Source organism: Zingiber officinale, chromosome 1B, assembly GCF_018446385.1.
Source record: "Zingiber officinale cultivar Zhangliang chromosome 1B, Zo_v1.1, whole genome shotgun sequence".
Lineage (NCBI taxonomy): Eukaryota > Viridiplantae > Streptophyta > Magnoliopsida > Zingiberales > Zingiberaceae > Zingiber > Zingiber officinale.
The window spans coordinates 59774368-59797932 of record NC_055986.1 but is presented as its reverse complement, the minus strand read 5'-3'; the positions used below and the strand labels follow the sequence as shown (position 1 = coordinate 59797932).

The window sequence follows — 23565 nt, the reverse complement described above, 5'->3', positions numbered from 1 at the left end:
CATAATGTAATATGAGATTGGTGCGGTAGTTCAATAATAACTCTTTAGTGATATGAGTTATTATTGATGAACATGAGTTAGGTGTTCGGTTCGAACACAGGAAACTCAAGCTCATCGGGAGGCCAAAACCAATTCCTCCTCTCGGTCCTTGTTGTAGCCTCTATAAAGCCTCGCGCTCACCCGTTTTGATTTTCCTTCTTACCCAAATGAGGGGTTGGCCACATCCTTGCTTGGTGCCCAAGCAAGGGGCCACCCAAGATGTGGGCCTGCCAAGCCATGCTTGGTGCCCGAGCATGGGGTCGGCCATACAAGAAGAGAAAAGGAAGTTTTATTGAAAATAAAATTTTTGTTAAAATCTTTCCTTTTATAGCTTTCTACAATGGTTAAAAGAGAGATTTTAATTTTATTAAAATATTTCCTTTTTGTAGTTATCTAAAATTGTTAAAAAAGAGATTTTAATTTTGTTAAAATCTTTCCTTTTTTGTAGTTATCTACAATGGTTAAAAGAGAGACTTTAATTTTGTTAAAATCTTTCCTTTTTGTAACCAACCATTATAGGAATAAAAGGAAGATTTTGTTTAAAACAAAACTTTCACTACAAGAAAAAAGCTAAACAACAACGCTTTTTTGGCGTTGTCGTATGTACTTAAAAAGTGATGTTGTAGATGGTGTTGTAGAAAGTCATATCAAAGACAACGCTTTAAAAGCGTTGTGGTTGGTCACAAAGACAACGCTTTTTAAGCGTTGTCTTTTCGTTCTTAAAAAGCGTTGTTATAGATGTTGTTGTAAAAATGCACATATCAAAGACAACGCTTTAAAAGCGTTGTGGTTGGTCTCAAAGACATTGTTTTTTAAGCGTTGTCTTTTATTACTTAAAAACGTTGTCTTTTTAAATTTATAAAAAATAGTGTTTTTCTTAATTAAATAGCAAAAATTATAAAAAATACTCAAAATTTACATATAATTGAATATCCACAACCACAATCATTTTTATAATAAGACTATTTAACAAATAAATAAAACTTTATATTATACAAACAAAATGTATACATATTGATCCACTAATTAATTTTGTATCATACAAGTTATCCTTAACTTCATGACAATAATTTTTCAAACACACAAGTTTTACAAAACCTCATCATTGACTCTTCTTTAAGATTGCTGGACTTAATCTTAAAGGATCCATATCCAGTAGAGAGCAACCTATACATCACATTGAAACAAAATGATCAAAAGTTACAAGCTAATAGTGTGAAGTGCTACATAATAGAACAAGTTTCTATGCTTCCTCAAAATGGAGAGAAATCAATTGTGTGCTTTCCTTAAAGAAGAGAAGAACCATTCCTGTCTTATTGAAACAGAAAGATAAAGCATGATTAATAGTCTTGCTGCTATTATTCGAGAAGGATGGTCGCTTGATTAGAAGAATTATACATAGGGAATGGCAATCATAAGCTCTTCTACAATATTTAATGCCAAGATCAGCACAGCAGTTCAATAAATCGTAACTGCTTTATCAGCTGATACTGATTTTTCTGGCAATTGCCAGAGATGAAAGAAGGCTATTTCAGTATTGGGTGTTAATGAAATTGGGAGGCTGCAATTTTCACGTTTACTCACCTTCCAATGTGTGCTTCCACGGTGCAGATCGACCCTAACACAATAAGCAAAGGATGAATCATAAGTAAATCGTCAAAAAAAAAAAATCCAATTCTATATTTTGCAGTAATCACTAAAGGGATCTATGAATATCACCTCTGGCACAATCCGATTCAGAAATGTTTCAGTGTCGCTCTGAACATCAGAGTCATAATTCTCATTTATGGTGAGAGAAGCACTTGTATGCTGCACTGAACAAGTATTTAACCTTCTGATCAGAAGAACAGCAGCAAAATGCAACGGACAATTTGTTTTTAATAAAATTGTAATCGCAGTCAACGAAAACTCACGGAAAAGATGAGCAAGGCCGCATTTGAAGCCCGACAAATCTTGTTGTATCTCTTCAACAATCTGGCACAACACCAGAAGCATACGAGTTATGTTTCATCACATTTTCCTATACATCGAGCGTCCATCAGTAAGAAATATAAGAGATCAAGTACAACCAAACGCATCTATCGATTGACCAGTGGATCATTTTCCAAACACAACAGGAAAAAAATTGCTTTTTACTGATTAATAAGGGAGATAAAATCAAGAAATGATCGGAAGAAAAAGAGACAGATTTGGGGGCGATTGAACCTTGGGGGTGATGAGATGGCATCCGCGCCTCTGAGCAGGGACGACGACGGTCTTCTGTGCCCACTTGGCGGCCATGGCCTCAGAGACAGCACTAGAAATGCCGGCGGCGGCCACGACAAGTGTACGAGGGCCCTTCTGGGATCTCAAACGGGGGATCGCATGGAATTGCTTCTTTAAGTCCAGCAATCTCTTCTTCTGAAAGGCTTTCAGCTATCACTCTTAGAGCCATCTTCTTCAACTTGTCATCAGCACACCTGGGGTTGTAGGCAATCAAGAAATTTTGTATGAAAACTTTCATACATGTAAATCTCGTACTAAATAATATGTCAATGTTATATATACATGTAATTCATACCGTAAGTGTGTTTATATCGTAACTGACAAGTTTTCTTTAGGGCCAACTTCTACTCAAGCTCTTTAAACATTGCATCAAAATAAAAAAATTGGCATTAGTTCTGTGCTAAATGAAAATCATATTTAGAGGAAAAAGCGGGAGTGCTGTAGATGGATATATTAACCAAGCATATTAATGTTTGACCTGTCTTTACAAGTTCTAAGCATATATATTAACCAAGCATATAACCTAAGAGGAATAAGTTACAAAATGCTACTTGATGTTTGACCTGTCTTTATTGGATTTTGCGGCCCCGGTCTTCTTGTAGCCAGGTACAATGTAATACTTGATGTTGACTCTACCTTTGCAGTTGTTTCGGCTTGAGGAGTGGCAAAGAATGGTGGAGTAGAGGATGGATTTCAGGTATTCATCCATGCCATCGAGGAAATGACTCCAGTAGGTGACTAGCATGTTGACCAGGGCATGCTTGGAGAAGATGACTTGTTTCAGAAGCTTTTTAGATCAAAGATACGAAGTGCATTGTTATAAAACTAGATGCACGAACACTTGCTTATACGGTTCTTGAAATAAAATACATTCGTAACCGTCACTAGCCCAAGCTCAATAAGGAAAATTCACGGTAAATGTGCATAGTATACCTCAGATACTGCAGATGATAGGGAAGGCCAGAAGACAGTTTGACGCAAATATTGAGATTGCCCAAGCCAATCCATGGTACTAATCCTGACAGCTCCTCCAAATCAAGGGATTCACTTCAACTTTCCTAAACCAAAGAAGAAACAGATGGATTACAAAAGAAAACAATTTGCACCATCAAACTGAAACTTATAATAAGCCTTAATAAATTAATGAAAAAAGAATTGTTTAGAAGTTCACTGAGAAACATATGAAAATACAACAAATGCAACTGCAAAAAAAAAATAAAAAACTAGTATCCAATTAACTTTTTTTTATACTTTCAGATCAAAAGGTCAAATTTATATACTTTGGTTCATGTTCAAGCAAGAGGATAACAATCTCATCGACAGTTAGTATTTCCTTTTAATATAGAACACTAAAAAGAAGGAATATCAATGATGAAACAAACCTGAAAATGCGAGCTACTGAGGCAGCGAGCAATCTGCTTGAACAAGGTAATCATGCAGCGTTGGAACTCTGTCGTGAGCATCAAAGACCAAATATTACCAAATATTAAGATCACTGAATTGTCTGGACCACCACATAATTGAAGCTAATTGTCTGGAGTTGCAGGAAAGAATAATCAAAAGTAAAGTTGTTCCCAACCTCTCAAGTTCCGATTCATGAATCTTATGCTTTAATTCAAACTAAAACAGCACAAAGAGAATGCTCAAGGAGACAAGGAGCTTTATTTGTCACCAATCAAGTGGGAAAACATAATAGAAGCTTCAGAGCAGTGGTCTGGGGAACAACTTTACTGGCCCTTGGGTTACTGAAGCTTACAAATTGCTTACTGCCAAGAACGTTTCAAACCTGGTTGATTTATCTGCATCTGTTCTATAGAAACTCTAGCTATCACCTCTAAGTTCTCAATGCATTCACCATTAATTGATTGCAGCAAAAGGAAACCACTGCATGTAATAGACTTTTCGACTTGATCTCTTCTCCAAGTAAGAACATTTCAAACCTAGATACCTAGTAAATCCACATCTGTTCTATATAAACCCGTCACCTCTAAGCTCTCAATGCATTCATTCACCATTTACTTCCTCAATACATGCTCTAGTACTGAGAATTCAAGCTATGCAAGGAATGGTTGTTAAACTCCTCATTGCACTGCTTGCCTTGGCTTCCTCACGCAAAGGGTATGCATGCATGCAACTTTACTCTCGAAAACTAGAAGATATATTGAAGTCATTATCAGAAGAACATGAAAATTTACTTACAATCTTGTGTACTGTGTTCACCAAATCTTCACCTTCAAACTCTCCTCCTTTGTTGGCGCGTCCTTTCTTCCACATAATAGCTCTATTGATGTCATTATCATCACATAATTCAGTCCCCTACAACAAAGAAAAATCAAATAACAAATGTGAAATAATTTAATGTGAATCAATTAGAGGGTTCTTAGAGGAAATATATTTTAAAAATACTTACAGGAGGAAAGAAGGCACTACAAATTAGCTTAAGGGGATCACACTCTGGTTTAAATTAGCTCCTTATTTTATCATGTTAGAAGCAAGCTTATTAACTGAGCTTGATTAATGAGTATACCTATGCCCCTGACCCTGAATGAGGGGAATATTACAATATAGAGAAAGGATAGGCATGGAGTATGACAGGTTGTGTGGCTAGATTGATGCTTATTGAGCATGTGCATGCTTTAAATGTTTGTGCCACTAGCTAAAAGAGTAAATTTTATTGCTTAAAAGAATAACAAAATGTAAAATTGAATAGTAAAAATTCCTAGTACCAACCAAGAATAAAGGTATATATGAAGCATTAAATATAATCCTAAGTTAGGTTCAAATGCGCAAGAAATCACAAAGATTATGCTGAAAAACAGATCATTTTTAAGCAGGACATAATTTTGGAAGTCTAATTAAATCCGATATGTAATTATACACTAAAGCATTATATTTGCCCATGTAGAAAATCGCATGCAAAAATTGTAATCTGCAAACTAAATTGATAAGATTTTAACAACAAGATAAAACTTCATTATTGGAAAAAAGAAAGAAAGAAAGAAAGTTCGTTCTTTTGTTGTTAATTCCAACAAAGGAAAAATGAAATGAAAGGCAACGATGAGAACAGCACTTGTTAGATGTTACCCCCAACCAGAACCAGCTAGCCAACCAGATGAGATCGTTGGAACATTAAAACTCTGGTCAACTCCAAGATCCAGCAGCTCTATTCTCTCTACAATGAAAGCAGGACCCTTTGCCGACCTAATATAACAACGAACAGAGGTAAGTAACTACTGCTTTCTAACATTACTTTCTGTCAAAAATTGACCAACCAGATCAGCAAGAAGGGTGTTGAAGAGAAGGAAATGGTTGAGAGGTTTACCTTGGCTTAGTTTACGAATTGGGATGGAAGTCTCTGCCCTGTGCAAAACCCTAGCAGGAAGGCCTGCACGGTACAAAATTATTTATGATAGATAGGTTACAAAATCGAAAATGGGGCCAGCACAAAAAGGTAGACCACGCTCGTCCCCCCGTGCGATCCCTTTACTACACCATAACTGATCCCATCTCTCTCGACTTGGAGGAGTTGGGCCGGCGTGAGGAGTTTTGCGTGAGGAGTTTGGGTCGAGATTAGGGTTCAGAGGAGATCACGCGGCAAGGAGAAGGCGCTCGTGGAGAGGAGAAGGCGCTCGTGGAGAGGAGTGGAGAGGAGAAGGCGCTCGTGGAGAGGAGAAGGAGAGGAGAAGGCACTCGTGGAGAGGAGAACTCGTGGAGAGGAGTGGTGAGGAGAAGGCGCGCGCGCGTTGAGGGTTTAGAGTTTAGCAAAGCGAGGGCTGCGAATTTATTTTAAGTGAGTTTAGGGGAAACATACACAACACTTTAAAAAATGTTTTTTAAAAAAATGTTGTCTTTGACCATAAACAACAACACTAAAGACAACACTTCATTAAAAACCGTTGTCTTTAGTAAAAAGTAAATACCATAGACAACGCTTTTCACTAAAAGCGTTGTAAAACAAAGAACGACAACATTTTTATTAAAAAGCGTTGTCTATTGGGTGTTGTTGAATGCAAAAATTCTTGTAGTGTTTGTTATAATCTTTCCTTTTATTGCTATTTACAATTGTTTAAAATAGAAATTTAAATTTTGTTAAAATCTTTCCTTTTTTGTAACCATTTACAATAGCAAATAAAAGGAAATTTTATTAAAAACTTTCCTTATTAGCCGCTAGCAAAGATTATAAAAGAGGAGGGGATGCTCTCTAATAAAAACAACCTAAGCTCTCTCTCTTTTATTCTCTTGGTGGTCGACCCTCTTCTTCTCTCTTTCTCTCTTTAGGTCGGCGCCCCACTTCCTCCCTTTCTTCCTTCTAGGGCCGGTGCCCATCTCACCTTGGTGGTCACATCTTGAAGGAGAAGAAGAAGAAGAGAAGAAGCACTTGGTGCCCGGTTTCTTGGTAGAGAAGAAGAAGGAGGAGGAGGAGGCCTCTTCACTTTGTATTCTTTGGTGACCAAAAGCTTGGAAAATAAGGCGAAGGTCGGGTGTCTTCATCTTGGTAGATCATCGTCCACATGACGTCCAAGAGGAGGAGAGGAATACAGCAGAAGATCAAGAGGTCTTTAATATACAAAAAGAGGTATAACTAGTTAATTTATTCCGCAGCGAAAATAGTTTAGTTTTTCTTTGTATGGATCCTTAAATACCAACACAAGAGGCTATCGATTTTGTGTTTCTATTGTGGTCTCTATAGTTAAACCTAAGGTTACTGTAAGAAGTTTCAATTTTTTTGAAAAGCTTTGTCTAGGAAGTGATGGATGATCTCATACCCAAGAAGGCCGAGAGCCTCACCATGTTTAACCTGGAAGTCAATCTTTGAAATAGATATTTAATCATCTTTTGTAATATGGTTTAACTTCTGAAAAACACATGAGTTGAACTTGGAGTAAAAATGTTAAGTTCTGTTTCCAATCCAAGTTTAACTTCTGAAGAACAACTTGGATTAAAAATGTTAAGTTTCATTTGCAATCCAAATTTAACTTCTGTAGAGTACATGGGCTGCTAGGAAAAGTTCTGTTCTTGTACAAATTTTGTACAAGGGAAACAGAATGGAATTCCAAGTAGCACCCAATAATTGGTATCAGAGCGAGTTTTCTGCCTCTGTGTTTGGTTTTTCAGTTAAATTATGCACGGTTCATACATAAATTTAGGCAAGATAATAGTAGGATGTGCAAATAGATTAACTCTATGGTTGCAGGCATCCTAGTTCCAACTATTATGGCCCTATTATGTTTGTGTGTGATTGGACTCTCGGGCATATCGAGGGTATTTTATATGTGTGCATGATTGTAATTATTAAATACAGCAGGAGCTGTATTAGTTTTAAGATTTTACATTTTATTCGATCTAGATTACATGTACATTACCTTGTGGAATATAGGATCGATAAATGTGAAATTTTATTTTTGTCGCGAATCATATCCTTGTGAGCCGTGGTACTATTTAAGGACCAGAGGCGCAGCAGAAAAGGAAGTAAGATAGACGCGACAACATGACCCGTTGGCGGTGGCTAGGGTTAGTGGCACACGGAGGACAACTATGGATGAGGCCATAATAGTTGAAAAATTATTTTTCATATTTATTGCCTTTTATGCTATTTATATGTGTTGTGTGTGTGTGCATGTTAAAATTCCTCATTTTAAATAACTAAGTGGGAGAGGAATTATTTAAATTCCACAGTCTCCATTACTGGTTTGTAAGTGATGCATTCAAACTTGCACGTTGGCTTTTAGTGCCTTCCTCCACATTGGATGAGTTTGTTTGCAGATCACTAGATCAAAATTCCTTTATGGATGATTATAAGAAATTATTTAGGTTTGTGTGATCTTCTCCATCTGAAGGACCGTAATCATATTTAATGGACTAAGTATCAAGTAATGGTATGCACTTAGGCACATTTAATAGTATCCTCCCCATCGGAGTCACTGCTATTATTTGTGTGACCAAAGAAAAATCAACTATTAATTTTATTTATCATAAAGATAGGTTGACAAGATAATAAAATTAATGGGTAATACCCCCTCTTACAAATGTTTGAATTTGTATACGCCCACACTATTGTGGCATACAAAATTCACGGTGTTTGGAGGTGTTAGTGAATTTAAATGATATTGTTTGAGGAATCAATATTATTTTAAGTTCTAAAGTTTTGACCAAATATTTTGTGATTCTTAGGATTTCAAATGACTTTCAATCCTCTTGCTATTATATTGAAAGAGAACAAACTTACTGGTCCCAATTACATTAATTGGAAACAAAACTTGGACTGTCCTCGCAAAAGGGAGAACAATAAAGGTGTATCTTATTCATTAGTTGTTGAAACATGTTTAGCGGTGTTATCTACCGGTACCTGGTGTGTAGATACGAGAGCCACTAATCATGTCTACAATTCATTGCAGGGGTTCCAGGAAACTCGACAACTATATGAAGGGGAAATCATCGTCTACATGGGCAATGCCACAAAAGTGACGGCTATTACAGTGGAAGATGTTTATTTATCCTTTGATAGGAATAAAATATTGATTTTGAGAAATTATCTTTATGTACTAAGTTTTAGAAAGAATTAATTTCATTTTCTTAATTATTTAAGGATGGATATTCTGTTTCTGTTGATGACAAAGTAGTTGCCAAGAAAAATAGAGTGGTTATCTGTTCTGGTACATTGGCTGACAATTTGTATACTCTTAATCCAATATCTCCCACGATGCAACAAATGGAAATTGATAACTGATGTGCGTAAATATTATGATCATTTACGCAGGTTTTAGCGCACATTCACGTACTTTATTCATATATATTTGTTGCATGATTGCCTCTTTCATCTTTTGTTCGGATATCTGCTCTTTGTTTGGTTTGTGTTGACAGGGACGACTTTCGGAGCAAAAATGGCGATTATCTACGCACCGAAACAAGCCAAGGAACACGACCGTGCAACACACGGCCATGTGACTAGACAGAAGGGAGCAGCGAACAGACGTGCACCCTTGCACGGCCATGCGGCCATGGCAGAGGTGAAGCAGTACATGGTCGTGCACCCATGCACGATCGTGCGACTATGGCAGAGGCAAAGCAGCACACGGCCGTGCATCATTGCACGGCCGTGCCACCCCAGGCTGAGACAAAGGAATGCCCAGTTGTGCATCCTTGCACGGCCGTGCCTCAGGGAGCAGAAGCCAGAGACCACACGGTCATGCCAATCGTCACGACCGTGCAGCTTCACCAAAAGAGAGGATGGGTGTGGTCGTGCCACGGGCCGTGCGGCACCCATACCCTAGCTTATAAAAGGGTCAAGAAACCTATTCTTGAGGAGATCTTTGGTTCGGGACTTCGTCCCTCTCCTTGGGAAAGGGTTTTCTCCTTCGGGGGAAACCCTAGAGCTTCATCCACCGCCGTCCCTTGACGTTCCGTCTATCTCCAGAGCAAGGAGGCATCCCCAAGACATCAGAAATCTAGGCAAGCATCGCTTCTTCCCTTCCTTCTCATATCAGGGGTTGTAAGTATGTTCTTCATTATGTTTTGGGGTTGTTCTTCCCCCACATTGGAGTAGAAACCTTCTTCTAGGATTAGGGAGTATTTGTAATATAATGGAGATGCAAAACTATGTAGATTCGTCTTGTTTATATTCAATGACTTGTTAATGCTTTTGTTCATATTGATGAGTTGTGTGTGTGACTATGTATGCTTCGTTGATTGTTGTGGAGGATTGTTGATCATGCAAGGGGATGCCTTAGAGTGTATTGACCAAGGTACCCTCATGACAGGGGTAACCCTTTCCGGACGTCTAAGACGTTCCCTTGAAAGGAGAAACAATCCCTTAGGAATTGCTGCTCTCGTAGAGAGAGTGCTCTAGATCATATACCCGAGGGGCCCTAATGACAAGGGTAATCCATTCACAGACGTCTAGGACATTCTCTTGAAAGGAGAGGTAATTCCTCCATAAGGAAGTAGGAACCCGTACCATCTACCTTTATCTTTATTTCTATTTACTAGAAACAAACTCCTGTGATCTACCAAGGCGCCCTAGTGACAGGAGTTAACCGTTACAGGATTTCTCAGGGATCGTCTCTATTCGATACTTAGGGATATTGATTAATCTAACTTCCTACAAGAGCATGGACATTGAGGGTAGAAACTAGGCAATCTATATAATATCTCCTAGTATTACAATGAAACCGAAATCCTAGAATCCATCTCCCGAAGCTCAACTCCCTCCAAGATCAACTCTCTCTCTCCTCTCTCTTCTTCTCAACCTTCTTTCCCTCTCTTTAATCACACTCGGTAGTTCGCAAGCGCCAAAGTCAACTTTCGACCATCTAGATAACTTATTTTGCAACATCTCTAGTGCTTAATCAACAGTCCCTGTGGATTCGATATTTTTATTACTGACGACAAAACTGTACACTTGCAGTTGCGTAACAATAACACATCTTCTAATTCTAATAAGAGAAAGCAACCTTCGGAAATAAACCAAATATATCTTTGGCATCTAAGGTTTGGTCATATTAACTTGAGTAGGATTTAAAGGCTAATAGCCGATGGACCATTGGGTTCATTAGTGGTGGAAAATTTTCTAACCTGCGAATCTTGCTTGGAAGGACAAATGACCAAGAGACCTTTTAAAGCTAAGGGGTATAGAGACAAAGATGTGTTGGAATTGGTTCATTCTGATTTGTTTGTACCTATGACTATCTAGGCAAGAGGTGGTTTCGAATATTTTGTCTCTTTTATAGACGACTATTAGAGATACAGGTACATTTACTTGATGCGTCGCAAGTCTGAGTGCTTTTATAAGTTCAAAGAGTACAAGGCTGATGTGGAGAAACATCATGGTAAAAGTATCAAGACACTACAGTCTGATTGTGGTGGCGAGTACCTCTTAGGAGAGTTTAGGAGTTACTTATCAAAGGTCAGGATTCAATCCCAACTGTCTGCACCTAGTACACCCCCACAGAATAGTGTAGCGGAACGAAAGAATAGGACTCTTATGGAAATGATTAGATCAATAATGAGTTATTCAGAATTACTAAATTCATTTTAGGGATATACTCTAGAAACGACAGTGTACATTCTGAACTTGGTACATTCTAAGTTAGTACCCTCTACTTCCACAGAATTGTGGAATGGGCGTAAGGCTAGTTTGAAGAATATTCGGATTTAGGGTAGTCCAGCACATGTGTTGAAGGGAGACACTGATAAGTTGGAATCACGTACAGAAGTTCGCTTATTTGTGGGTTATCCTAAAGGAACGAAAGGTGGTTTATTTTATAGTCCTAAAGATCAGAAGGTCGTTGTTAGCACCAATGCCCGATTTTTAGAAGAGGACTATGTAATGAACCATAAGCCCATGAGTAAAATTGTTCTTGAAGAAATAAGAGAAGACACACCTATTTTAGTACCAACAGTACAAGATGAGATACCACAAGAAACTTCAACACGTGTCACAAATGATGCACAATTACAAGTAGTGTGTCGTCGTAGTGGGAGGGTTGTTAGGCAACCTAATAGATTCATGTTTTTGAGAGAATCTTCGGACTTGATCCCTGGTGAACATGAACCTGATCCCTGGACATATGTTGAAGCACTCCAAGATAAAGATGCAGCATCGGTCTATCTATGGACAGGTGCAAGCTTCGAGATCTTGGAACATCCGGTTTAATCTTATGGATTTATTCAGTGTCCAAATGAGTCTTGTGTATTAGTTATTACAGGTGATCAAAAGTAGATATGTGAGACTGGCCATGGTTTAGTTTCACAATGTTGTTTGACAAAGCATGTTTTCAGGATAAGTAAACAGTACCTTGCCAATGTTGGCCTCTAGATCAATGGAAAGGTGAGTACGTGGAAGGTGGATCTTATTTTCTTGTTCTGTTTTGTGTTACTAACGCTTGATTCATAGGTTGGAGGAAGGGATATAGTTCTTATCGATGCATTGTCAAGGTACATTCCTCTTGTTAACGACCGAACAACTATAATATTTGGTGCTGATGTAACACATCCTCATCCTGGGGAAGATTCTAGCCCTTTTATCGCAGTTGTAAGTAATTTTGTCAATCTTCATTTCTTGATCTATGTATATTTGCCTTGATGTATCCTTACTATCTTGATTATATTTGGTTTGTGAGGTTGTTGTGACTCAAGACTGGCTCGAGGTGACAAAACATGTTGGATTGGTCTGTTTAAGTTGACTGGATATGATTCACTGGTTGCAATCAAACACATTTAAGTGTTTGACCACCTTAAAGCCTCAAGTTTATGCCCAAATCTTACATCAATTTTTGAATTGATTTACTACATTGTTTCCTATGTTTATTGTTAGGAAGTACAAATATGTTCCATTTGGCATACTTATAAATATCAATTTGTTGTTGGATCCGTTTATATGATTCTTGAAAACTGATTACAAGATTTCTTATAAACTTATATCTTGATGTTTTTCAATTCGAGGAGTTGCTCTAATCCGTGTTATAAGTTTACTTTTGGAAATTTGATTGTTGCTTAACTATTCTTAGTTTCCATTTTGAAATGATCTCACAACTGCTTAATTTATTTTCAGGAAAATGAATACCTCTATAGAATGGGGATCCTCTGAGCATCAAGTCCAGGCTGGGGTGGAACTCTTGGACTTACTAAAAGTCTTGTAAAGAAAGTTGTGAGACTAGATGTTCCTGTTGACAAGTATCCAAGTGTATGTTTGTGTTTTCTTAGCTTCAACTAGTTAATCTCTCAACATTAAACTGCTAGTTTCATGCGTTTTAGTACAACTTTGTTGGCCGTTTACTGGGACCACGTGGGAACTCCTTAAAAAGAGTTGAAGCTTCAACTCAATGCAGGGTTTATATAGGAGGTCGAGGTTTAGTGAAGGATTCTATAATGGTATGTGGATATCATGTAATATTTATCTTAATGAAAAATGAGTATATTCCAATCTCCCAAACCTTTATGTATCATCCTCACTATTAACTTTTTAAGGCCTACCTATATAAAACATAGATCTTTGTCTTTATGTTTGAAGGTAAAATAATCCATGTTTTTGAATGTGATATGAGTTTCTCTTCTCTTGTTTTCTGCTAGAGTATGTTGTTCTTTGTACAAGTTACACCGACATTAAGTTAACCGTGCATTTTAGAACTTATGTAATTTTTGATATTAGCATCCTATAATATGTCCTAATGGATTGTTATTATCAACTCAAAAGCTAAGGTGCATTATTTCTTGTCTTAATACTCAAGTTTTCCCCCCCTTTTTTTGAACAGGAAGAAAGTTTACGGGATAAACCTGGATATAAACACTTAAACAAACTGCTGCACACACTATTGGAGGCAGAATTTACACTAGACATAATTGATGCTCGCTTAAACCAAGCTGTTGCCACCCTTGAAGATCTTCTGAAACCTGTGGTAACAAAATCTTTCACCTAGGTTGCATCCTCCGCGTTGTTCTACAAGATGTCGATGCGAACGTTATTATCGAAACATAGTCACCATTCAAACTCCAAATCTTGCAGGACGAGTCAATGGACTACTACAAAAAGCAATAGCTCAGGGACTTGGCCATGCTCAACGATACGTTGAGGGAAGAGAGTCCACAAATGAGCCCACAAACGTTCAGGGAGTTGGCCCACAGGAAACAATTGTAAATGGAGTTTATTTGTTTATTTGTATTGGGATAAATTTTATTTGAATATGAGACATGTTTCTTCTTTTATGATTATAATTCTTGTATAAGTAACATTTTGAATGACATTGATATGGGGAATAATCTTTCTTTTGTGATTATGAGCTTTTATTATATATTTATATTAAAATCTGATATATTGGTATTAAAAGACAATAGTTTAAAAGACAACGGTTTAAAATTATTATTATTGTTGTCTATCGCCCTCAAAGACAACGGTTAAAAACCATTGTTGTAGCCCCAAAACCCATTATAACTGGCAGCAACGTTATTAAAAGTGCTCTAAACAACAAAGGTTTTAAACTGTTGTCTTTCCATTCAAAGACAACAGTTTTAAATCGTTGCAAAACTATTGTCGTTTTATTCTGCGACAACAGTTTTAAACCATTGTCATAGCCCCCACTTTTAACAACACTGTCAATTACAACAGTTTTAAAGGGCCTATGACAACGGATAAAATCCATTGTCTTTTAATATTTTTGTTGTAGTGAACGTCTTCATCGAGCCAAAAGTGACTGGATTCTGGTGCAGGATAGAACCGACGACCGCCCTAGTAGGTTAGAGATTAACCTTCGTGGCTGGCAACCATGTCTGTTATGGTTGCGTGGAGGCAACGGTTGAGCCAGCGTGAGTATCGTGCGACAAAGAAAGCGGATAAAGGATAAACACGAAGCATAGTGCTTTGTGAGAAAAAGTTTATTTTTAGAAAATAAATAATAATAATATTATTATTATTTTTATTATTATTATTAAATGTTTCATTACTACATGCATCTTGAAATTAAGAAACATAGTAGGTTTATAAAGTTAAACTTTATGTTTTTATCAATGCATGTTTTTTTTGCCAACACATGTATACTGTAGCATTAATTTTTGCATGTGGTGATTAATTGGAAAATTGGTTCAATTAATTTATTAGATTTGTTTGGTCCACTTAGACTCGGTTTAGATTAAATCATTAGTTGGTTTAATTGAACTAATTTGATCAAAATTAGAAAACATTTGGGTTGATTAATTGGGCTTGGACCGAATATGATCAAATGACCAAATTTGTTCTATTGGGTCAAATTTAATCAAAAGCATTAGATTTATTCTAATTGGTCAGACTTAAACCAATGAGCTTTGGTTTGATCAAACGAACCTGAGTTTGATCAATAAGTCTGAGTTTGACTGAAATGGACTTAGATTAAATAATAACATAGCATAGGTACTATATATCCCTGTCAAATTAGATTAGTTCTAATGAGGACAAAGGATTGGAGCTTAGAATTTGGATTCCCAATCAATCGGTCCAATGGGTCAGTCGACTTAGACTCCTGAAAATCGAGAATATTTGTTCTTTTTTGATTTATTATGTTGGTACTATGCCTGTATAAATTGAATTAAGTCAGTTTTGTACTGACTTATTTAATTTTAATTTTTCAGATGACACGGATTATTACCACATTAACTCGTCGCAAAGTGTGACGAAATCAGCTCAGGGAGGAAATTTAGGAGATAGAGTATAACTCTGTTTATGAAGTCGACGGACACGTTGGACGGCTTGATGATCTATTTTGGAAACTTGAACGAGAAGAGTTTCCAGTCCTGGATAGTTTTTAGATCTGAGATTTGATACGTTCATTGCTAGAGAATCCTAAGATGATAGCAAACTATATTTGGGGGCGTCATCAAGGACGTCTCACATATTCAGAATTATGTGAGGAACTGCTTCACCACATGACTGAAGAGGATCTCGAAAAGTTTAATGAGGACCCGTAAATTATTGAGGAGGATCCAGAAGAGGATCCAATTGGGGATCTGATAGAGAATCTTGAAGCTATCCCACCTGAGATTACCCCAAATGAATCTAAGTTGAGAGGGACAATGTTGGCCACTACACTAGGGTTCTGTCCTAGTGGGAGTGATAGTAGCTTATCTAGTTAATTAGAGTTCACTGTCATTATGTATGAATAGTATTAGTCCATTTAGTTCATGTTAGTTTGTTATATGTTAACAAACTGCAACATGTTTATGTTAATGATATGTTCAGTCATATGTTGATTGATCTACATGATGTCATGAAAAATAATTAGTTCCTTTAATTAAGAAATCATGATAGAATAATGATTATGTTTATTAGTTGGGATATGTGTAATAGTACTGATCAATATTGATTTGATTGAACCATACAAATTATGATGAGTAAAAACATAGTTATCACTTGATTTTGTAAACTAACTCAAGTTAACAATGAGTTAATCATAAATTGCATGCATGTGAATTACACTGAATACTAAATAATATATTTATTTATGTTAGATCATAGCAAATAAGAACATCATAGCTAAACTCAATAACAGAGAGAAATTATATGAGGATAACTACAAAATCTAGCAGCTCAATATACAATATGTACTTGAGGAATAAGAAGTTCTAGAGGTTGTAAATTAGGTTATGATAGAACCTGTAGATAGTCCTACTACAAAGCACAGACGAGATCTTGATACCTATAAGACATGGAAGAAAAAGGACTCCATTACAAAGGACATATTGATTAGTTCAATGGTAGATAACCTAGCTTTTGAGTATGAGTCTTATCTTTTGGCTCATGCAGTCTGAGTAGCCCTTAAAAAAAATACAATGGAGTAAGTCCGAGCAAGCTTCGACAGCTGACAATCAGGTTTGACCTCTACAAGAAGCGTCCAAATGTTTCAATGGTTCAACAGCTTAGGGAGATGTCGAGCATGATTCAGGAGCTTAAAACTGTTGGTCATGAGTTGACCGATGAATAACAGGTTCAAGAGGTTATTCATTCCCTTCCAAATTCTCGGGAGACCATGAAGTAGACCCAGACTCATAGTATGAGAGTATCAAGGCTTTCACTAATGTCTCACGCCATGTAGAATTCGAGGCGAAGAGTGTTGAATTCGTAAGGATTTCTGGACAAGCCTATGTGGTTGTCGGTTCTGTTGGATCATCTAGATCCATGAAAAAGAAATAATACAAGAAAGGGAAGGGAAAGAAGAAAGAAGCTACTACTATGGGATAGGGCCCAATCAAGAAGATATGAAAGAAGGCTGGAAAGAAACCTAAAAATAAGTTGACTTATTTTAATTGCGGCAAGCAAGGTCACTTCACTCAGGAGTACTGCACTGAGTCAAAAAAGATTTAGGAGCAATCAACCATGTAGCTCGGGAATGAGTTACATTTGTTGAGTACCATCGGGTACCAGCTGGCAACAAATAGATCTATGTAGAAAACAATGCAAGAGTTGAAGTAAAAGGAATCAGCACTTGTAAACTTAACCTTCGTGGTGAAATTTGACGGAATCTTGTTTCCATTACATGTCTTTTTGATTTAGGGTACTGTATTAATTTTTACAGCCAATGTGTTGAACTTAAGATTGACTCAGTGTTAATCGGATGTGATTTTTTAACAAATAGTTTTATGGTTCTTTTAGTAGAACCAGATGTCAATTGTGCAATTGAAGGTTATTTTTTGAACATTGCTCTAACTAGTAATGTAGATATAACTGATGAGGTTTGGCATACTAGATTAGGACATATAGGATAAGAAAATATGAATCGGTTGGCTAGAGAGGGTCTATTGGGCACTCAAACTATGATTCACTTGTCTATATGTGAGCATTGTCTTTCTAGAAAAGCAACTAGAAAACCATTTGGTAAGACTATTAGATCTGAATTACCATTGCAAATAATTCATTCGGATATTTGGGGTCCAATGAATGTGAAGGCTAGACATGGAGCTTCCAATTTCATGACATTCATTGATGATTTCTCTCGGTTAGGTCATGTGTATTTGATTTCTCACAAATTTGAAGCATTGGATTGCTTCATTCGTTATATGAATGAAGTTGAGAATCAAACAAAATGTAAAGTTAAGACCTTACACACTGACCGTGGAGGGGAATATTTGTCTAATATGCTCAAAATAATATGTAATGATAGATGGATTATTAGACAACTGATAATCCCAGGAACTCTAAAACAAAATGGGGTAGCTAAAAGAAGAAATAGGACTCTTCTTGAAATGATTATGTCTATGATGGCGCAGGCTAATTTGCAAATCTCCTATTAGGAAGATGAATTATTAGTTGCATTCTATATACTTAACAAGATGCCTTTAAAGTCAGTTTCATCTATTCTATATGAACGTTAGATAGTCAAAAAATCAAATTTGAGTAATCTGAGACCTTGGGGTCAGCTGCATATATTCATGATAGTTCTCACAAGTATGGAAAACTGAGGTCTAGGGGTAAGAAATGTATCTTTATTAGATATAATGAGACCTCTAAAGGCTTTATTTTCATAGGTGAGCAACTAGATGGAAGCATCTCCGAAATAGATTCGAGAGATGTGACTTTTCTTGAAACAGAGTTCTCAACCAGAGATGATGTTGATAAAAGTGTTCCTCTTTTAGAAGAGGATGATATATTATCAACAAGAAAGGTGTCAAATAAGATGCCAGAGTCTAGTCAACCCAGTGGGAGTGATTTGCCAAGTCATAAGTTGATTTCTCAACAACCCAACTTACGAATAAGTGTTTGTAAGATTAAACCTCGGGAATGATTTAATATTGATAATAAGGCATTAATAACACTCTCAATTGATGCAATGAACCTAGAACGATTGAGGAAGCATTAAGATTCTCAGTTAGAGAAAAAAAAGGTAAGTTGCAATGGATGAGAAAATTGAGTCAATGAGAAAGAATCAAGTTTGGGATTTAGTCGATCTTCCTCTAGGTGGAAGGGTCATTGGGAATAAGTGTTGGGATTTCGGGCCGCAAAAATCATTTTTTCGCGTTGCGGAAACCCCGATTCCCATGCCATCGGATTCGTGCGAAGTAAAAATTTTTGAAAACATTACGAGTACGAGTTTCTTATGCTAGTTCTAAACTAGATCTACAAGGAGAAGATTTTATACCTTTGTAGTGAAGCCCTTCGCAATCCCGCTCGTCCAACGGTTCACCGAATCTCGAGATCGTCAAGTGTACGATCCTCTAGAAGTATCCACATGAACAAACTAGGTGGAGAAGACCAAACAAAGGTGTGCTAGCACCTTAGATCAGTCACGACAAAGAGGAGGAGAGGGAGAGTAAGAAGAGAGGTAGAAGATGAAGAAGGAATGAATGCCTTGAATGAATAATCAAATTTTCATCCTTCCACACTTAGTGGCGGCCACAATTGTAACCCCCTCCATTTAATGTGGCCGACCATTAAAGAAGGGGATTTGTAACCTCCATGAGGTGGCACACACATGTGCCAACTATGATGATGTGGCACATCATCATTAGTCCTCCTAATGCCAACTCATAAATGAGTTTGCAAATAGTCAAGTCAAACTTAACTATTCCTCTTCCTCTCAAGTCAAGTCAAACTTGACATTATAACTCCCATGGTTGATCAAATCCAACCATTTGATTCAAGTCAATTTAATAAAATGAATCTAATTCATTTAATTAAATTGATTCAATGAGTCATAATCTAAATTAGACTCATTGAACACATGAATCAAATTGAGTCCAACTCAATTAGTTCAATTAGGATTACTCTTAATCCAATTTGGTTCATCACATGAACCTAATCCTCTTGGTTCATCATATGAACCTAATCTCCATCTAATTATCCTTTGTGTGTGACCCTATAGGTTCTTATAACATTGGCAATGCTCCTAAACCAATTTAGAAGCATAATTAATGAGCGGTATCAAGCAACACATCATTACTACCCAAGTTATAAGAATGTTGAGATTCAACATCACCTTGTGACTACTAATTATGACTCCTCACAATATATGACATTGTCCTTCTATCCTAGACATCTAGATTGATCAATGTGAGGCATAGACCGTGTCATCCTCTGACCAATCTAAATCTTGAACTCCAAGTAGACTCACTAAATCAAATGAGCTCAATATCTCATATTGACTCATTTGGGCATGGTCATGCACTTCGTGGTCTCACTCTATCAAGAATATCTATGTCGCTCCCGTCATATAGGAGGGATATATCCCATCTACATCACTCACATCCCTCTGCATAATTCGTTACATACCCAGTAATCGCCTTTATAGTCCACCCAGTTACGGGTGACGTTTGACGAAACCAAAGTACGTAACTCCTTATGTAGGGATCCATGGTGACTTCAGGTCCAAGGACTAGTAGTCATACTAATAGCCACATGAGAAAGTATATGACACTCATATAACAATCCATGATACTTTCTCAAGACGGGTCATTCAGTATACATTCTCCAATGCATACCCATGTGTCAACTTGATATCTCTATATCCATGACTTGTGAGATCAAGTCATCGAGTTGACCTACATGCTAGTCTTATTATATTAACATTTCCCCTGAATGTTAATACTCGACTAGGAATGATTAAGAGTAGTGTTCCCTATATCATCTCACTATCGATTCAACCAATCGATTGAAATAGGTAAGAACCTTCTACTCAAGGACGCTATTATACTTAGTTTATTTGGCACTAATACAAGTAAGCATAATAACCAAAACTAAATGCCTTTATATATAAGAATATGATACAATGAGTCCATACAACAATCATCAAATGATTGGCTCTGGGGCTCTAACTAACAATCACCCACTAGCACTAGTGCCAATCAGTATAGGCTCTAAGGCCTAATGACCTAGTGTGACCATCATGCTTTCTCTGTGCCAAAGCCTTGGTCAAGGGATCTGCGATGTTAGCCTCTGGAGGTACTCTGCAAATCTTCACATCTCCTCTATCGATGATCTCTCGAATGAGATGGAAGCGCCGTAGTATGTGTTTAGTCCGCTGGTGTGAGTGAGGTTCCTTCGCCTATGTTATAGCTCCATTGTTGTCACAATAGAGCTCAATAGGGTCAGCAATACTAGGAACCACCCCATGCTCAGTAATGAACTTGCGGATCCAAACTGCCTCCTTTGCTGCTTCTGATGCAGCAATATACTCGGCCTCTGTCGTAGAATTAGCTACTATGTCCTGCTTCGAACTCTTCCAGCTTACAGCACCACCATTTATGCAAAACTCGAACCCAGATTGCGATCGATAATCATCCTGGTCGGTCTAGAAGCTGGCATCACTGTAACCCTTTACAGCTAGCTCATCATCGCCTCCATATATCAAGAAATATTCTTTAGTCCTTCGTAAGTACTTAAGAATATTCTTGACCGCTATCCAGTGACTTTCACCTGGATCTGACTGGTATCTGCTCGTCATGCTCAAAGCATACGAGACATCAGGACGAGTACATAGCATGGCGTACATGATAGATCCTATGGCTGAGGCATAAGGGATCTGATCCATGCGGTCTCTCTCCTCTCTAGAAGAGGTACCTTGAGTCTTCGAAAGACTTACGCCATGTGACATCGGCAGAAATCCCTTTTTGGAGTTCTGCATGGCAAACCGTAGGAGTACCTTGTCAATATATGTACTCTGACTTAGGCCAAGCAACCTCTTAGATCTATCTCTATATATCTGTATGTCGAGAATGCGAGATGCTTCACCTAAGTCCTTCATTGAGAAATAACTCCCTAGCCAGGTCTTGACAGACTGAAGCAAAGGGATGTCTTTCCCAATGAGTAGTATGTCATCCACATACAATATGAGGAAGACAACTATGCCCCCTACAACCTTCTTGTAGACACAAGGTTCATCTTCATTCTTGATAAAATCAAATTATTTGATTGCATCATCGAATCAAAGATTCCAGCTCCGAGAAGCTTGCTTTAGTCCATAAATGGACCTATGCAGCTTGCATACTCTGCTAGTATGCTGTGGATCTACAAAACCCTCAGGTTGTGTCATGTACACATCCTCGAGCAGGTTTCCATTCAGAAACGCAGTTTTGACATCCATCTGCCATATCTCATAGTCATGGTATGCTGCAATAGCAAGCATGATCCGAATGGACTTAAACATCGCCACTGGAAAAAAGGTTTCATCATAGTCAATACCATGAATCTGCTTGAAACCTTTAGCTACCAAGCGACCCTTATAGATAAGTCCATCCATGTCAGTCTTTCTCTTAAAGACCCACTTACACCCAATGGGTTTTACCCCTTCAGGTGGATCAACTAAAGTCCTTACTTGGTTGGTGTACATGGATTCTATTTCGGATCTCATGGCCTCTAGCCATTTCTCATAATCTGATCTCATCACAGCTTCCTGATAGGTGGTAGACTCATCCTCTATGAGCACAACGTCATCATGGTCAGACAAAAGAAATGAGTATCTCTCAGGCTAACGATGTACCCTATCAGACCTGCGAAGAGGTATGCCAACTTGAACTGGTTGTTGTTCCTGAACTCCTTGTGGAACATCATCCACAACACTTTGTTGTTCCAGTTCAACTTCCATCAAGGCTTCAGTGCTATTGTTCGCATCTTGAACTTCTTCAAGATCGAACGTACTCCCCTTGTGCTGATTGGGAATGTAAAAGTAATATCCCTTAGTTTCCTTGGGATATCCAATAAAGTATCACTTGTCGGATTTGGGCCCTAATTTATCTGAGACTTGACGTCGAACGTAAGCCTCACAACCCCAAATCCTCATAAAAGACACCTGGGCAACTCTCCCAGTCCATATCCTATATGGTGTCTTTATCACGACCTTGGATGGAACTCGGTTGAGTATAAAAGCTGCCGTGTCTAGAGCATAGCCCCAAAGAAATGTAGGAAGATCTGTGTGACTCATCATTGACCGTACCATATCTAATAGAGTACGTTTCCTCCTTTCGGATACACCATTCCACTGTGGTGTTCCAGGAGGAGTGAGTTGGGATAGAATCCCACACTCAGCTAGATAGTCACGAAATTTATTGCTAAGGTATTCTCCACCTCGATCTGATCGAAGTATCTTAATACTTTTGCCAAGCTGGTTCTGTACTTCATTCTTGAATTCTTTAAACTTTTCAAAGGATTCAGACTTATGTGTCATCAAGTACACATAACCATATATACTGAAGTCATTAGTAAATGTGATGAAGTACCTATAACCGCCTCTAGCAGCGACATTGAAAGGGCCACATACATCACTATGTATAAGTCCTAACAAATCAGTCGCTCTTTCACTGTGCCCACTAAAGGGAGTCTTGGTCATCTTGCCTAGTAGGCATGACTCGCATGTCTCATAAGATTCAAAATCAAATGAGTCCAGCAAACCATCCTTATGGAGCTGGGATAAGCGCTTGTCATTTATATGACCTAAGCGACAGTGACAGAGATAGGTTTGATTCAAGTCATTTGACTTGAACCTCTTGGTATTTATGTTATAGATAGGGCTTTCAAGGTCTAGAATATAGAGTCCGTTCATCATATGTGCACTACAATAGAACATATCTTTTAAATAAATAGAACAACATTTGTCTTTTATTATAAAAGAGAAATCTTTCTTGTCCAAACAAGAAACTGAAATTATGTTCTTAGTTAAAGCAGACACATAACAACATTCATCTAATTCTAATACAAGCCCAGAGGGCAGAGATAGATGATAAGTCCCTACAGCAACAGCAGCAACCCGTGCTCCATTGCCTACGCATAGGTACACCTCGTCCTTTGCCAATGCCCTGCTATTTCTCAGCGCC

At 37.7% G+C, this 23565-nt stretch overlaps 1 protein-coding gene and 1 pseudogene across 1 annotated transcript; one reads left to right on the top strand and one right to left on the bottom strand.

Moving 5' to 3' along the window:
• Positions 1–1505: 1505 nt before the first annotated feature.
• Positions 1506–2412, bottom strand: LOC121968534 (UPF0047 protein YjbQ-like). Its single transcript, XM_042518885.1, has 4 exons — positions 2245–2412; positions 1953–2013; positions 1759–1853; positions 1506–1657 (listed from the first exon to the last, which is right to left on the bottom strand). Exons 1-4 carry the CDS (start codon positions 2317–2319, stop codon positions 1616–1618), a joined length of 273 nt encoding a protein of 90 aa, XP_042374819.1. The 5' UTR covers positions 2320–2412; the 3' UTR covers positions 1506–1615.
• Positions 2413–9355: 6943 nt separating this feature from the next.
• LOC122038620 lies at positions 9356–13936 on the top strand (annotated as a pseudogene).
• The last annotated feature ends 9629 nt before the right edge of the window (positions 13937–23565 follow it).

What these genes read in the sequence shown, in the direction of transcription:
- LOC121968534 (XM_042518885.1), bottom strand. Translation starts at nt 2,319, where the DNA reads ATGGCCGCCAAGTGGGCACAGAAGACCGTCGTCGTCCCTGCTCAGAGG. An exon ending in GCCATCTCATCACCCCCAAG is followed by an intron (nt 2,014 to 2,244) that starts GTTCAATCGCCC and finishes GTGTTGTGCCAG; the next exon opens with ATTGTTGAAGAGATACAACA. An exon ending in CGGCCTTGCTCATCTTTTCC is followed by an intron (nt 1,854 to 1,952) that starts GTGAGTTTTCGT and finishes ATACTTGTTCAG; the next exon opens with TGCAGCATACAAGTGCTTCT.